Here is a 16,772-nt window from a genome sequence, read left to right as displayed (position 1 = left end):
TATTTTGCAGCTTCTTCATTTGCTTAGAGGAAAGAATAATAAATCTCTAACATTTTACCTGGATTCGGTTTTTCTTATTTGTATAGTCTTATTTATATATGTACCCTAAGAAGATTTAGTCGTCACGATTTCAGCAGAACTTGTGTACACCTTTAACATTGATCAAATTTAGAACGGTTGACATATACTCAAGAAAATAAGAAACTTGCCCCACATTACTTGAAGCTGTAATAATTGTTGCAAGAGCTTTAATCCAGGACAATATGTTGCAGCAGTTAGACAAGCTATAGACTGAAGTGGTAAGTCAGAATACCCGTGTGCAACAGATAGGAGGGATTGCAGATTGACCAAGCTCTGGGGTTGCCGCGGGTGACGTCACGCCATGATTGCACACAAATAAGGTTACGTCATCTCAGCAACAGATTTGTGACAACATCTGTACATGGAAAATAGTAATGAATACGACTGTTTTCTTGTCTTTTATGATGTCAGTTGTTAATTCCCAGACTAAAACTAATGTAGTAGTTAAAATCAGTCCCAACAAAACTCGGTATGAAATCAACAAAACACGAAGCAGTTTAATATAATTAACAATTGTATTCTTAAGTTAATACACATCATTATATGGGTATTACAGTGACAGGACAAATTCACAAGCAGTATGATACAAGAGCAGTGATTATAGCAAAAAAGTGACAATGATGGTAATATTGGCCTTCCAAGAATAGGCACAGGCTGTGTACCCCGGGTACAAATGACTCCACACAATAGCTAGGTAGGTAGGTAGATAAGGTTTTAAGGCGACCTTGGGCCTTAAGACTGGCTGACTGAGTTTAGTTTTACGCCGCTTTTAGCAATATTCCAGCAACATCACGGCGGGGGACACCAGAAATGGACTTCACACAATGTACCCAAGTGGGGATTCGAACCCGGGTCTTCGGCGTGACGAGCCAACGCTTTACCCACTAGGCTACCCCACCGCCCCTGGGCCTTAAGAGGCCTATATAACACACAATAGCTGTGAGTAACAAGAGTAACCTCCCCTTATGTATGTAAAAAAATACTCCTGAAAATTTTCCAAATCCCTGGGTTAGAATAATCTATAAATACGGGTCCTTTTCTTCACTTAATAATACAAACATTCAGTTGTGAAAGGAAGGAAGGAATGAAGGAAGGAAACATTCATTGCATAGAAAGTTTGCAAGTATCACATCCTATAGCTTAGGTTCTAGTCATCTGCGATTTGGAGTCTCTAAAGGCAGGCCATGACAGTTTTCATGTAGGAGGCTTAGACATCATCGTTACTGAGGAAGAAGTACGTGCAATCAAACAAAAAACGATTCCAAAATGACGTGTCTGGTAAACTGCATTCATGCCCTGGTTTGTATCAGTGTGTCAGTGTTTTGTAGACATCTGACAACACACATACTAACGCCATAATGACCTGTTAGGGCCGGAACGAACGTAATGCCTCATTTACTGGGACACTATGAATGAGATTCGACCATCCTACCCATAATGGGACACGAGCCGCCGAATTTTTAATCTCCGGTTGCCAATATAACGCCTGATTCAGTGTCTTGTATCAATTTTCATATTTCTACTTTTTACTTTTCTTATATTTCTAGTTCACGCGAGTAGTTCAGTGGAATGGATTAACTGAATAACATAAATCATCTCCAACCAAAAACATGAGTTACACACTCGTATGTCCTTCAATATTCAATGTAAGAAATGGGTATATTGAGATCGGTATGGCTTGCACTGGATCGTACACCCAGGTTTTCAGTTTCATCTGATACAAACATTTGTTTGACTTATTCATCAGGGCCCTTATTCTCGAAACGTTCGTAGCCCTAAGAATTCTTAACTTTGACCGTAGCCAATGTCTTAAGAATGGGCTTAAGAAGTTCGTAGGGCTACGAACATTTCGAGAATAGCTAGCCTGCACTGTAACTGTATGTCACGAATGTACTTGAAGCCAGATTAGATATTTTTAAAGTGAGTCGTGTCCTTATCAACAGTTTCTGCACTAGTGGTAACAGAGTAAAATAACATGGTAACCATATAAAAGCTAATGACGCTCCGAGTTGTTTGTGTTTGACTCAACTCACCGGGAGGAAACCATAAACCTCGCACCATGCTGAAATTGTCTCTCTTTCGACTTTTAGTTCGTAAGTGGCACACATTGTTTTATAATAACTGTAACGTACGAACTAAAGTTATGTTTTGTAAACGCCTCCATCCTACTCCTCTGTTTGGTGTATGACCCTAACATATTTCACATCTAATGCATGATCACAGATTCTGAATAATCTTAACTTCAGATTTCAAAGTCATTTATACCGAACATAAATCTGCTTTACAGTTTCATTGATTGTCGTTGGTAAGTACATATTCATATCTTTCAAGTAATTGCATTTTTAAAAAGAATGTATATCAGGTTGATTTAAATTGGTCTCTGTATTTATGACGTGGTCTCAAGATGTTCAAGATTTATTGTTAAAAATATTCACCCAGAGGCGCTTATGCTGCTTTAACACATAACCGGTTACATGCTGAAATGTAAGCGGTATTAAGTCTGATGACTTGTCATCACTTCTTACATGTGTGTATCCGACAAATTAGAAAAGTAAGAAGAAGTTCAAACGCAGATTCAAAATGAGAGGAATTTTCAGCCTAATTATTTTTTCAGCATCTGCAGCAGACATATGTACAGACGGTGGAACGGAATGCAAGAATGGCGGTACATGTGACACAAGCACACCTCCAGCCATATGTAAATGTATCAATGGATACACAGGGGATACATGTCAGACAGGTAGGTGACTTGTTACTACAGCTCACACTAAATGATGCCACACTGTACATTCTACTGTGACACATTTGAACTCTTCATTCTGATTTGTCAAAATTTGGTAGTAATTTCACTTACATTTTCACATCGATCTATAGATAGCCTAGGTATGGATAACAGTACAGCTGCTGGTAGCCCATTAGAACATACAGCATTCGGCTGTTGTCTTCGCTGACACGCTTGTCTCTAAGGCACTGGTCCTGGAATATTGCTAAATAGCGGCGTAAAGCCATACAGGTTAAGAATAAATGCAATGTGTGTCAATATAAGGGTAAGTTTAAAGTAAAGACATTAGTATTGTTTAAAAGACATCACGGTCTTAGATGTTACAGTTGACGGTAACGTGACAGTATGGACACAGTGGGTTAACACTTCCTGTTCAACAAGCTGCGGACCAGGAGTGAGGACGAGGTCCGGATTCAGGACATGCACCAACCCAGCACCTGCATTTGGCGGAAGGAACTGTACACAACAGTTGCTTGCTGTCAAAGTCCTCAACTGTACCCAACAAAACTGTCCTGGTTTGTGTATACTGTTATTTCATACTGAGTATTTAGTTAAGATCGTGGATTCACGTCACGTACCTTCTTGAAAGGGGTCTATACAATAATTAAACTTTGAAACATGAAAGGTCTATGTTACAGATATAAGCAGAACCGATTCTGTATGCCATGGAAAATCATCCGTTTGGCCCTTATTGCTATCTATGGGAATAACATTATAAAGGACTGGCAGAGCACTAACCTTTGTCCTGCTTTCGGCGGCCTACCATGAGAAGGAAGTACAACAGAAACCAAGTCATGCATGATATTGACATTATTATCCCAGACCAAAACAAAATACTACAGATGTGAATGTCGTACTAAAGGTCTGAAATTGGATCAATCAAACTATTTGTAGACATTAAGAGAGAACTTCAAACGCCACTGCAAGAGACCAAATGAGTCTTGAATGTGTGCCTAAAGGGATTTAGAAGAGTGTAAAAGAAGAAAATGATGACACTGATATAAAATGATGCATGAAACTCTGTCATGATACAACGTGTCCTGCTCTACCGAGGGGACCTGCCACTCACGAAATCATTCATTAAAACCTGAGTGCTGAAAATGAGGTTGGGGTAGCTTATGAGAATCGGAGAGGTATGAAAACTCCGTGTGTAAGGCTCAGAGCATGGGAGAGGAACGGTCATAATGTGGAAAGGTGACATATCATGTCAGTCAATTCCTCTTTTGAATACTTTTGGTTTTGTGCAGTTGATGGAGGCGTAACAGAGTGGTCACAGGTTAACACTTCCTGTTCAACAAGCTGCGGACCAGGAGTGAGGAAGATGTCCAGATTCAGGACATGCACCAACCCAGCACCTGCATTTGGCGGAAGGAACTGTACACAACAGCTGCTTGCTGTCGAAGTCCTCAACTGTACCCAACAAAACTGTCCTGGTTTGTGTATACTGTTATTTCATACTGAGTATTTAGTTTAGGTCGTGGATTCACGTCACGTACCTTCTTGAAAGGGGTCCATACAATAATTAAACTTTGAAACATGAAAGGTCTATGTTACAGATATAAGCAGAACCGATTCTGTATGCCATGGAAAATCATCCTTTTGGCCCGTATTGCTCTCTATGGGAACAACTTTATAAAGGACTGGCAGAGCACTAACCTTTGTCCTGCTTTCGGCGGCCTACCATGAGAAGGAAGTACAACAGAAACCAAGTCATGCATGATATTGACATTATTATCCCAGACCAAAACAAAATACTACAGATGTGAATGTCGTACTAAAGGTCTGAAATTGGATCAATCAAAATATTCGTAGACATTAAGAGAGAACTTCAAACGCCACTGCAAGAGACCAAATGAGTCTTGAATGTGTGCCTAAAGGGATTTAGAAGAGTGTAAAAGAAGAAAATGATGACACTGATATAAAATGATGCATGAAACTCTGTCATGATACAACGTGTCCTGTTCTACCGAGGGGACCTGCCACTCACGAAATCATTCATTAAAACCTGAGTGCTTATGAGAATCGGAGAGGTATGAAAACTCCGTGTAAGGCTCAGAGCATGGGAGAGGAACGGTCATAATGTGGAAAGGTGACATATCATGTCAGTCAATTCCTCTCTTGAATGCTTTTGGTTTTGTGCAGTTGATGGAGGCGTAACAGAGTGGTCACAGTGGGTTAACACTTCCTGTTCAACAAGCTGCGGACCAGGAGTGAGGAAGATGTCCAGATTCAGGACATGCACCAACCCAGCACCTGCATTTGGCGGAAGGAACTGTACACAACAGCTGCTTGCTGTCGAAGTCCTCAACTGTACCCAACAAAACTGTCCTGGTTTGTGTATACTGTTATTTCATACTGAGTATTTAGTTTAGGTCGTGGATTCACGTCACGTACCTTCTTGAAAGGGGTCTATACAATAATTAAACTTTGAAACATGAAAGGTCTATGTTACAGATATAAGCAGAACCGATTCTGTATGCCATGGAAAATCATCCGTTGGCCCGTATTGCTATCTATGGGAATAACATTGTAAAGGACTGGCAGAGCACTAACCTTTGTCCTGCTTTCGGCGGCCTACCATGAGAAGGAAGTACAACAGAAACCAAGTCATGCATGATATTGACATTATTATCCCAGACCAAAACAAAATACTACAGATGTGAATGTCGTACTAAAGGTCTGAAATTGGATCAATCAAACTATTTGTAGACATTAAGAGAGAACTTCAAACGCCACTGCAAGAGACCAAATGAGTCTTGAATGTGTGCCTAAAGGGATTTAGAAGAGTGTAAAAGAAGAAAATGATGACACTGATATAAAATGATGCATGAAACTCTGTCATGATACAACGTGTCCTGCTCTACCGAGGGGACCTGCCACTCACGAAATCATTCATTAAAACCTGAGTGCTTATGAGAATCGGAGAGGTATGAAAACTCCGTGTAAGGCTCAGAGCATGGGAGAGGAACGGTCATAATGTGGAAAGGTGACATATCATGTCAGTCAATTCCTCTTTTGAATGCTTTTGGTTTTGTGCAGTTGATGGAGGCGTAACAGAGTGGTCACAGTGGGTTAACACTTCCTGTTCAACAAGCTGCGGACCAGGAGTGAGGAAGATGTCCAGATTCAGGACATGCACCAACCCAGCACCTGCATTTGGCGGAAGGAACTGTACACAACAGCTGCTTGCTGTCGAAGTCCTCAACTGTACCCAACAAAACTGTCCTGGTTTGTGTATACTGTTATTTCATACTGAGTATTTAGTTTAGGTCGTGGATTCACGTCACGTACCTTCTTGAAAGGGGTCCATACAATAATTAAACTTTGAAACATGAAAGGTCTATGTTACAGATATAAGCAGAACCGATTCTGTATGCCATGGAAAATCATCCTTTTGGCCCTTATTGCTCTCTATGGGAACAACTTTATAAAGGACTGGCAGAGCACTAACCTTTGTCCTGCTTTCGGCGGCCTACCATGAGAAGGAAGTACAACAGAAACCAAGTCATGCATGATATTGACATTATTATCCCAGACCAAAACAAAATACTACAGATGTGAATGTCGTACTAAAGGTCTGAAATTGGATCAATCAAACTATTTGTAGACATTAAGAGAGAACTTCAAACGCCACTGCAAGAGACCAAATGAGTCTTGAATGTGTGCCTAAAGGGATTTAGGAGAGTGTAAAAGAAGAAAATGATGACACTGATATAAAATGATGCATGAAACTCTGTCATGATACAACGTGTCCTGCTCTACCGAGGGGACCTGCCACTCACGAAATCATTCATTAAAACCTGAGTGCTTATGAGAATCGGAGAGGTATGAAAACTTCGTGTAAGGCTCAGAGCATGGGAGAGGAACGGTCATAATGTGGAAAGGTGACATATCATGTCAGTCAATTCCTCTCTTGAATGCTTTTGGTTTTGTGCAGTTGATGGAGGCGTAACAGAGTGGTCACAGTGGGTTAACACTTCCTGTTCAACAAGCTGCGGACCAGGAGTGAGGAAGAGGTCCAGATTCAGGACATGCACCAACCCAGCACCTGCATTTTGCGGAAGGAACTGTACACAACAGCTGCTTGCTGTCGAAGTCCTCAACTGTACCCAACAAAACTGTCCTGGTTTGTGTATACTGTTATTTCATACTGAGTATTTAGTTTAGATCGTGGATTCACGTCACGTACCTTCTTGAAAGGGGTCTATACAATAATTAAACTTTGAAACATGAAAGGTCTATGTTACAGATATAAGCAGAACCGATTCTGTATGCCATGGAAAATCATCCTTTTGGCCCTTATTGCTATCTATGGGAATAACTTTATAAAGGACTGGCAGAGCACTAACCTTTGTCCTGCTTTCGGCGGCCTACCATGAGAAGGAAGTACAACAGAAACCAAGTCATGCATGATATTGACATTATTATCCCAGACCAAAACAAAATGCTACAGATGTGAATGTCGTACTAAAGTTCTGAAATTGGATCAATCAAACTATTTGTAGACATTAAGAGAGAACTTCAAACGCCACTGCAAGAGACCAAATGAGTCTTGAATGTGTGCCTAAAGGGATTTAGAAGAGTGTAAAAGAAGAAAATGATGACACTGATATAAAATGATGCATGAAACTCTGTCATGATACAACGTGTCCTGCTCTACCGAGGGGACCTGCCACTCACGAAATCATTCATTAAAACCTGAGTGCTTATGAGAATCGGAGAGGTATGAAAACTCCGTGTAAGGCTCAGAGCATGGGAGAGGAACGGTCATAATGTGGAAAGGTGACATATCATGTCAGTCAATTCCTCTCTTGAATGCTTTTGGTTTTGTGCAGTTGATGGAGGCGTAACAGAGTGGTCACAGTGGGTTAACACTTCCTGTTCAACAAGCTGCGGACCAGGAGTGAGGAAGAGGTCCAGATTCAGGACATGCACCAACCCAGCACCTGCATTTGGCGGAAGGAACTGTACACAACAGCTGCTTGCTGTCGAAGTCCTCAACTGTACCCAACAAAACTGTCCTGGTTTGTGTATACTGTTATTTCATACTGAGTATTTAGTTTAGGTCGTGGATTCACGTCACGCACCTTCTTGAAAGGGGTCTATACAATAATTAAACTTTGAAACATGAAAGGTCTATGTTACAGATATAAGCAGAACCGATTCTGTATGCCATGGAAAATCATCCGTTTGGCCCGTATTGCTATCTATGGGAATAACATTATAAAGGACTGGCAGAGCACTAACCTTTGTCCTGCTTTCGGCGGCCTACCATGAGAAGGAAGTACAACAGAAACCAAGTCATGCATGATATTGACATTATTATCCCAGACCAAAACAAAATACTACAGATGTGAATGTCGTACTAAAGGTCTGAAATTGGATCAATCAAACTATTTGTAGACATTAAGAGAGAACTTCAAACGCCACTGCAAGAGACCAAATGAGTCTTGAATGTGTGCCTAAAGGGATTTAGAAGAGTGTAAAAGAAGAAAATGATGACACTGATATAAAATGATGCATGAAACTCTGTCATGATACAACGTGTCCTGTTCTATCGAGGGGACCTGCCACTCACGAAATCATTCATTAAAACCTGAGTGCTTATGAGAATCGGAGAGGTATGAAAACTCCGTGTAAGGCTCAGAGCATGGGAGAGGAACGGTCATAATGTGGAAAGGTGACATATCATGTCAGTCAATTCCTCTCTTGAATGCTTTTGGTTTTGTGCAGTTGATGGAGGCGTAACAGAGTGGTCACAGTGGGTTAACACTTCCTGTTCAACAAGCTGCGGACCAGGAGTGAGGAAGAGGTCCAGATTCAGGACATGCACCAACCCAGCACCTGCATTTGGCGGAAGGAACTGTACACAACAGCTGCTTGCTGTCGAAGTCCTCAACTGTACCCAACAAAACTGTCCTGGTTTGTGTATACTGTTATTTCATACTGAGTATTTAGTTTAGATCGTGGATTCACGTCACGTACCTTCTTGAAAGGGTCTATACAATAATTAAACTTTGAAACATGAAAGGTCTATGTTACAGATATAAGCAGAACCGATTCTGTATGCCATGGAAAATCATCCTTTGGCCCTTATTGCTATCTATGGGAATAACTTTATAAAGGACTGGCAGAGCACTAACCTTTGTCCTGCTTTCGGCGGCCTACCATGAGAAGGAAGTACAACAGAAACCAAGTCATGCATGATATTGACATTATTATCCCAGACCAAAACAAAATGCTACAGATGTGAATGTCGTACTAAAGTTCTGAAATTGGATCAATCAAACTATTTGTAGACATTAAGAGAGAACTTCAAACGCCACTGCAAGAGACCAAATGAGTCTTGAATGTGTGCCTAAAGGATTTAGAAGAGTGTAAAAGAAGAAAATGATGACACTGATATAAAATGATGCATGAAACTCTGTCATGATACAACGTGTCCTGCTCTACCGAGGGGACCTGCCACTCACGAAATCATTCATTAAAACCTGAGTGCTTATGAGAATCGGAGAGGTATGAAAACTCCGTGTAAGGCTCAGAGCATGGGAGAGGAACGGTCATAATGTGGAAAGGTGACATATCATGTCAGTCAATTCCTCTCTTGAATGCTTTTGGTTTTGTGCAGTTGATGGAGGCGTAACAGAGTGGTCACAGTGGGTTAACACTTCCTGTTCAACAAGCTGCGGACCAGGAGTGAGGAAGAGGTCCAGATTCAGGACATGCACCAACCCAGCACCTGCATTTGGCGGAAGGAACTGTACACAACAGCTGCTTGCTGTCGAAGTCCTCAACTGTACCCAACAAAACTGTCCTGGTTTGTGTATACTGTTATTTCATACTGAGTATTTAGTTTAGGTCGTGGATTCACGTCACGTACCTTCTTGAAAGGGGTCTATACAATAATTAAACTTTGAAACATGAAAGGTCTATGTTACAGATATAAGCAGAACCGATTCTGTATGCCATGGAAAATCATCCGTTTGGCCCGTATTGCTATCTATGGGAATAACATTATAAAGGACTGGCAGAGCACTAACCTTTGTCCTGCTTTCGGCGGCCTACCATGAGAAGGAAGTACAACAGAAACCAAGTCATGCATGATATTGACATTATTATCCCAGACCAAAACAAAATACTACAGATGTGAATGTCGTACTAAAGGTCTGAAATTGGATCAATCAAACTATTTGTAGACATTAAGAGAGAACTTCAAACGCCACTGCAAGAGACCAAATGAGTCTTGAATGTGTGCCTAAAGGATTTAGAAGAGTGTAAAGAAGAAAATGATGACACTGATATAAAATGATGCATGAAACTCTGTCATGATACAACGTGTCCTGTTCTATCGAGGGGACCTGCCACTCACGAAATCATTCATTAAAACCTGAGTGCTTATGAGAATCGGAGAGGTATGAAAACTCCGTGTAAGGCTCAGAGCATGGGAGAGGAACGGTCATAATGTGGAAAGGTGACATATCATGTCAGTCAATTCCTCTCTTGAATGCTTTTGGTTTTGTGCAGTTGATGGAGGCGTAACAGAGTGGTCACAGTGGGTTAACACTTCCTGTTCAACAAGCTGCGGACCAGGAGTGAGGAAGAGGTCCAGATTCAGGACATGCACCAACCCAGCACCTGCATTTGGCGGAAGGAACTGTACACAACAGCTGCTTGCTGTCGAAGTCCTCAACTGTACCCAACAAAACTGTCCTGGTTTGTGTATACTGTTATTTCATACTGAGTATTTAGTTTAGGTCGTGGATTCACGTCACGTACCTTCTTGAAAGGGGTCTATACAATAATTAAACTTTGAAACATGAAAGGTCTAACACTGCGTCCAACCGGGCCCCATACCCCCTTGATGTGAAACTGTACATTTGTACTTTTTAATTTTTCGTATATCCTTCAATATTCAATGTAAGAAAGGGGTATATTGAGATCGGTATGGCTTGCACTGGGTCGTACTTATCATAAACACCCAGGTTTTAGGTTTCATCTGACTTATTGTTTGACTTATTCAATGTAATTGTACTGGATCGTACTTATTTAAGGTGAGTTATCTCCTTATCAACGGTTTCTGCACTAACTAGTGTTAACAGAGTAAAATATGGTAACATATCATATAGAATATAGTGACGAAGGTTGTTTTGAGTGCGTTGACTCAACACACCGGGAGGCAACCATAGACCTCGCACCATGATGAAAATGTCTCTTTTTGGATTTTTTTTAGTTCGTAAGTGGCAAATATTGTTTTAAAATGACATCATGACTTTAACGTACGAACTGAAGTAAAGTTATGTTTATAAACGCTCCGCTCCGGGTTGGGCTGCTGCATTCAAATAAACCTAACCCTAACACATTCATGGTCTGAATATATTCAACATTTTTTGCATGATCATAAATTGATACATATATTCATATATGTATCTCGAAGCATGGTCTACTTTATAGTGCCTACTTTACTGTTTGCCGGTGGTAAGTATATATCTATATTTTTCACGTGATTGCATACATTTTTGGAATTAACTTTTACCTGGTTAATATAAGTGAGTCACAGTATTTATGACGTGTGCTCAAGATTAGCTGGAAGGTTTATTGGTAAATGTTTTCACCAGGAAAACTCGGTATTAAGTGTGAAGACTTGTCATCACTTCGTACATGTCTGTATGGGAAAAATTAGAAACGTGTTTCAACGGAATTATATTTCAGCTTCTGCTGCAGACATATGCACGCATGATGGAGGGAAGTGTAATACCGGTACCTGTGACACAAGCACACCTCCAGTCACATGCACATGTACTGATGGATACACAGGGGAAACATGTGATACACGTAGGTGACATGTTACTACAGTTCATACACATGTATAACATCACATGTTTCTGTTGTCAAAGTTGTCATTTCATCTGAACTTCATTAATGTGCACACTGTTTCAAAATGTAATGTTGAGACACCCACTATACATGTCCAGCATATGATTAACATCTTCTCTGGGAGATTATCAATGATTTTCAGCTCCAACGGTAAAATGCACAGCCAATGGAGGGGAATGCAAGCATGGCGGTACATGTGACACAACCAAAGCTCTAGCCGTATGTAATTGTACCGGTGGATACACAGGAGATACATGTGAGAGAGGTAGGTGATATGTTACTACAGCTCAGCCCCTGTAAACATTCAGTCATTAGTCAAGTATGTTTGTTAATATATTCATTACCAAATGTTAAAACCCGTACTTGATCTTGTGTCCACAAAATGCTCCTACTATTGTGAGTTATAGTCGCATATATGTCTAGGATTATCTTAGAACCTTATTGAGTGAACAATACCACACGCTTCATTCTACCGTGAAACCGATTAACCCTTCATTCTGACATGTCAAAATCTGGTAGCTAATTTCATTGGCATTTTTACATCGATCTAACGATGGCCTATGCATGGATGACAACAGCTGCCGATAGCCTATTTAAACGTTCATTGGCATTTTCATATCGATCTATAGATGGCCTGCGCATGGATAACACAACAGCTACTGGAAGCCCATGAGAACTTAATACATTAACATACACGGTTAAAGGTGTTTCACAAAACACATACTTCAGTAAAACACTCACTAACCACTGTTGACTTCATTGGTGGCATCCTGTTTCAAAATGCAATGTTAAGTCACTACATATGGCCAGAATATTGATAACATCTTATGCGGGGAGATCGTACCATACATGTCTTCTTAGAATCTACAAATGATGAAACACTGGTCAATGAATTCCAGCTCCTTCAACACCCACATGCACAGCCAGTGGAGGAGAATGCTTGCATGGTGGTACATGTGACATAACCAAAACTCCAGCTGTATGTACTTGTACCGGTGGATACACAGGGGACACGTGTGAGACAGGTAGGTGGCTTGTTACTACAGCTATTGTCAGAGTAGTACATGTTTCTATTGTAGAGTTGTTATTTTTGGACTTTATGTAATGTTGAGTCACCCACTATACATGCATATGTACCGTTGGCTACGGAGGGGACACATGTGAGATGGGTAGGTGACATGTACTACAGCTCATACACGTGTGTATACTATTACATGCTTCTCTTGATAAAGCCCTTATTTGATCTGGACATATGTGGACAAATGCAATGTTCCAAGAATTGCAAGTCATAGTTACATATATGTCTGGGATGGTTTTTAAACTTATAAGATATAATGATACCACACGCTTCATTCTACCTTGAAACCGATGAACCCTTCATTCTGATCTGTCAAATATCTGGCAGCTTATTTCAATTGCATTTTTACAACGATCTAAGGATGGCCTGTGTATGGATGACAACAGCTGCTGATAGCCCGTTTGAATCTTACACGTTCACTGTCAGATCAACAGCTTAACATACATGATAAAAGGCTAAGCTATTTCAGAACACAATTCAGTAAAACACACAGTGCCCACTAACCATGGACATACTCTCATCAGTCACAACACTGACAAGTTTTAGACATTTTGTTTGTGCTATGGCAACTCGTTTTCAGCTACAAATCGTGTCATAAAGCCATACTTTCGGTGTATTTGTTTACAAACATGCATTACTGTTTATTCCCTGCCGACTGGTTCAACATTGAAATGGCCCCCTGTTCTCGTACATTTCCCTCGGGTCTTCAAAAAGCGGTATTTAGCAAAACGCAGGGTAGTTTCTTTGACAAAGAGGATGTTCCAGCAGGCTCATTTCCGCTAGAAAATTGCATTAGTCCTATTATAGAAGATATATCTTATTTATACACGTGATGCGTCGCTCGAAAGTGCTTGGATTCCAAAGTAAAGAAAGGGTATCTAAATCTATAGTACACAACCTCCAATTAGACAGTAGGTATTTCTCCTACATGATAGCTGCAGTGTGTGTTCAAACGATGTGAGAATTATCTGATTTACATTGCTAGATTCAATGTCACATAGATATTTAACTGTATGACGGCTAAGCAGATAGCTGAGGATGTCTTGCAGATATGTTCAATGCGTCGACTCAATCTAATGTTGATGAATTTCAGCTCCTGCAAGAGCTATTTGCACCACCGGGGGAAAGGAATGCCTGCATGGTGGAACATGTGACACAACCAAACCTACAGCCGAATGCAAATGTAATGGTGGATACACAGGGGACACATGTCAGAATGGTAGGCGACTTTAAGCCATCATTATTGTTGAGATTTGAAACTCTAAGACACATCCATATAGTATCCCGGTGTCAGGGGTTTTCGACGATGTAAGGCAAAAACGTAATTTCTATCTGTAATATCATTTAGAGTTTTTATTTTACTAACCTTGATATATTCATCTATTTAACACAAAAATATCAAGTGTTTCCTACAAAAATAGCGTTGATGACATCGTATCGGCGGAACTGCTGCCGCTCGCTACATCCGGGTATTTTGTATGGGTTTTGAGCCATACTTTGTGCTCTGCACTGCGAGGGAGTGTTGTGATCACATGGCTTCCTATCTATATATTGCCTATCACTACCAGACGACTGATCTTACTGAATTTTCGCTTGCTATTTTTTGTTATGAAGGCAACTGATTTTGCATCTAAAGTGGTATTAACGATCTCGGGTAAATAATATTGATGTTTGTTTGCTTTTTATGCACTTAACTTCCGGACTTCAATTGTCAATAAAACTTCTCACGATAGTGACTGGGCATTTGCCCTGCCGATGAAATGTCTTGTGCTCTCCGATTGCGCACGTACTCTCCGATATAGCACGAGCAATGCAATCGTCGAAATCACCAGAACGTCGAATACAGCTCGCTTGGGATAGTATAATGTCTTCCCCATCAACCGTAACAACTTTTCTCTGAAATAAAATCACTTATTAGCACTTATTAACAGTTGTTTTAGAGTGAGTTTAGTCTTACGCCGCTTTTAGCAATATTCCATGACGAGCGAACGCTTCGGCATGACGAGCGAACACTTTAACCGCAAGGCTACCCCACCGCCCCAGTTGTTATAGAGGTAAGGTAGCTTGGTGGGGTTGCGTTATTCGGTCGTGATCCCATAGCAATCCAGTGGTGTTGTGCAGGTACTGAGACTTTGACAACCTGTTTTGATACTCAAACCCTTCAGTAATTTCAATAAGGATTCCAGATCGATATAGGAAAGTGAAGGTATTTCGACGAAAAATTGATTTTGGTTTCAAAAACGTGTGATATCATTTTTAGGGGAGGAAAATTATAAATGATTTTGAGAAACTGCACGATTACATTATATCATATCAATGTCAAGTTTGTTTCTGTAACAGGAGCCGTCGTTGGGCGAATGTCAGCATACTGCCTCATCTTGGGACTTGTGTCGTACTGGATCACCGCCAGGGTACACGTTGTTTGAAATGGCTCCCCCTTCACAGACAACTAGACGCATAGATGACATTTAGTTCATGTAATCGAGTATTATAAAGACTAGATATCTTGAATCAGTTACATTTCTATTATTATTGTAGGGAAATTTATGCTTCAATAAGAAGTTAGTCCGGTGTGTGTTTTTGTAGTAATATCAATTTTTACTTATATAATATGTAACAGGATGAACATAGTTCACTGCAGCTAAAAGGCTAAAACAATCTCGCAGCACCATTTCGGCCATTGATGACATGTTACTGATGACGTGGACCTCTCCCCGAGTGACCACTGACACAGAGTAAATGTTGTCCACCTTTCTAGCTGAAGTAGCAGTTGCAAATTGAGTTCAATATATTACAACTCAATGTGATGGTGATTTGATTTAGTATATAACTGAATAAAAATTCTTAGTAAAAGAACAATGTCTCAATTTTCGTAGTGTCTTAATGGTGTGTATGGTGGTGAGGGCTGTATGGAGGTGACGTGTGTATGGTGGTTAGGTGTGTATGGTGGTGAGGTGTATGTATGGTAGTGAGGGGTGTATGGTGGTGAGGTGTGTATGGTGGTGAGGTGTGTATGGTGGTGAGATGTGTATGGTGGTGTGGTGTGTATGGTGGTGAGGTGTGTATGGTTGTGAGGGGTGTATGGTGGTGAGGGGTGTATGGTGGTGTGTATGGTGGTGAGGTGTGTATGGTTGTGAGGTGTGTATAGTGGTGAGGGGTGTATGGTGGTGAGGTATGTATGGTGGTGAGGTGTGTATGGTGGTGAGGTGTGTATGGTGGTGAGGTATGTATGGCGGTGAGGTGTATGTATGGTGGTGAGGTGTGTATGGCGGTGAGGTGTGTATGGTGGTGAGTTGTGTATGGTGGTGAGGTGTGTATGGTGGTGAGGTGTGTATGGTGGTGAGGTGTGTATGGTGGTGAGGGGTGTATGGTGGTGAGGTGTATGTATGGTGGTGAGGGGTGTATGTTGGTGAGGTATGTATGGTGGTGAGGTGTATGTATGGTGGTGAGGTGTGTATGGTGGTGAGGGGTGTATCGTGGTGAGGTGTGTATGGTGGTGAGGGGTGTATGGTGGTGTGTATGGTGGTGAGGTGTGTATGGTGGTGAGGTGTGTATGGTGGTGAGGTGTGTATGGTGGTGAGGGGTGTATGGTGGTGAGGTGTGTATGGTGGTGAGGTGTATATGGTGGTGAGGTGTGTATGGTGGTGAGGGGTGTATCGTGGTGAGGTGTGTATGGTGGTGAGGGTGTATGGTGGGTGTATGGTGGTGAGGTGTGTATGGCGGTGGTGTGTGTATGGTGGTGATGGTGTGTATGGTGGTGAGGGTGTATGGTGGTGAGGTGTGTATGGTGGTGAGGTGTGTATGGTGGTGAGGGGTGTATGGTGGTGAGGTGTGTATGGTGGTGAGGGGTGTATGGTGGTGAGGTGTGTATGGTGGTGAGGGGTGTATGGTTGTGAGGGGTGTATGGTGGTGAGGTGTATGTATGGTGATGAGGTGTGTATGGTGGTGAGGTGTGTA

At 41.2% G+C, this 16,772-nt stretch overlaps 1 protein-coding gene across 3 annotated transcripts; it reads left to right on the top strand.

Annotated features, from left to right (window-relative positions):
* The first annotated feature begins 2,112 nt into the window (after positions 1-2,112).
* LOC124275693 (notch homolog 2 N-terminal-like protein B) lies at positions 2,113-15,585 on the top strand. Of its 3 annotated transcripts, XM_046711317.1 has the most exons (8): positions 2,113-2,174; positions 2,369-2,386; positions 2,696-2,821; positions 11,573-11,695; positions 11,880-12,002; positions 12,637-12,762; positions 13,909-14,034; positions 15,156-15,585. In XM_046711317.1, the coding sequence occupies exons 1-8, from the start codon at positions 2,141-2,143 to the stop codon at positions 15,239-15,241; spliced, it is 762 nt and encodes a 253-aa protein (XP_046567273.1). In that variant the 5' UTR covers positions 2,113-2,140; the 3' UTR covers positions 15,242-15,585. The 3 variants fall into 3 exon arrangements, with proteins under 3 accessions (XP_046567273.1, XP_046567274.1, XP_046567275.1); XM_046711318.1 differs by lacking the exon at positions 11,573-11,695 and having other exon boundaries at positions 2,126-2,174; XM_046711319.1 differs by lacking the exon at positions 12,637-12,762 and having other exon boundaries at positions 2,126-2,174.
* Positions 15,586-16,772: the final 1,187 nt, after the last annotated feature.

This window comes from Haliotis rubra, unplaced genomic scaffold (assembly GCF_003918875.1).
Source record: "Haliotis rubra isolate DU_JTF1 unplaced genomic scaffold, ASM391887v1 Scf201, whole genome shotgun sequence".
NCBI classification, from domain to species: domain Eukaryota; kingdom Metazoa; phylum Mollusca; class Gastropoda; order Lepetellida; family Haliotidae; genus Haliotis; species Haliotis rubra.
Note: the sequence above shows the minus strand (reverse complement) of the source record. Positions and strands in the feature narration are given on the sequence as shown.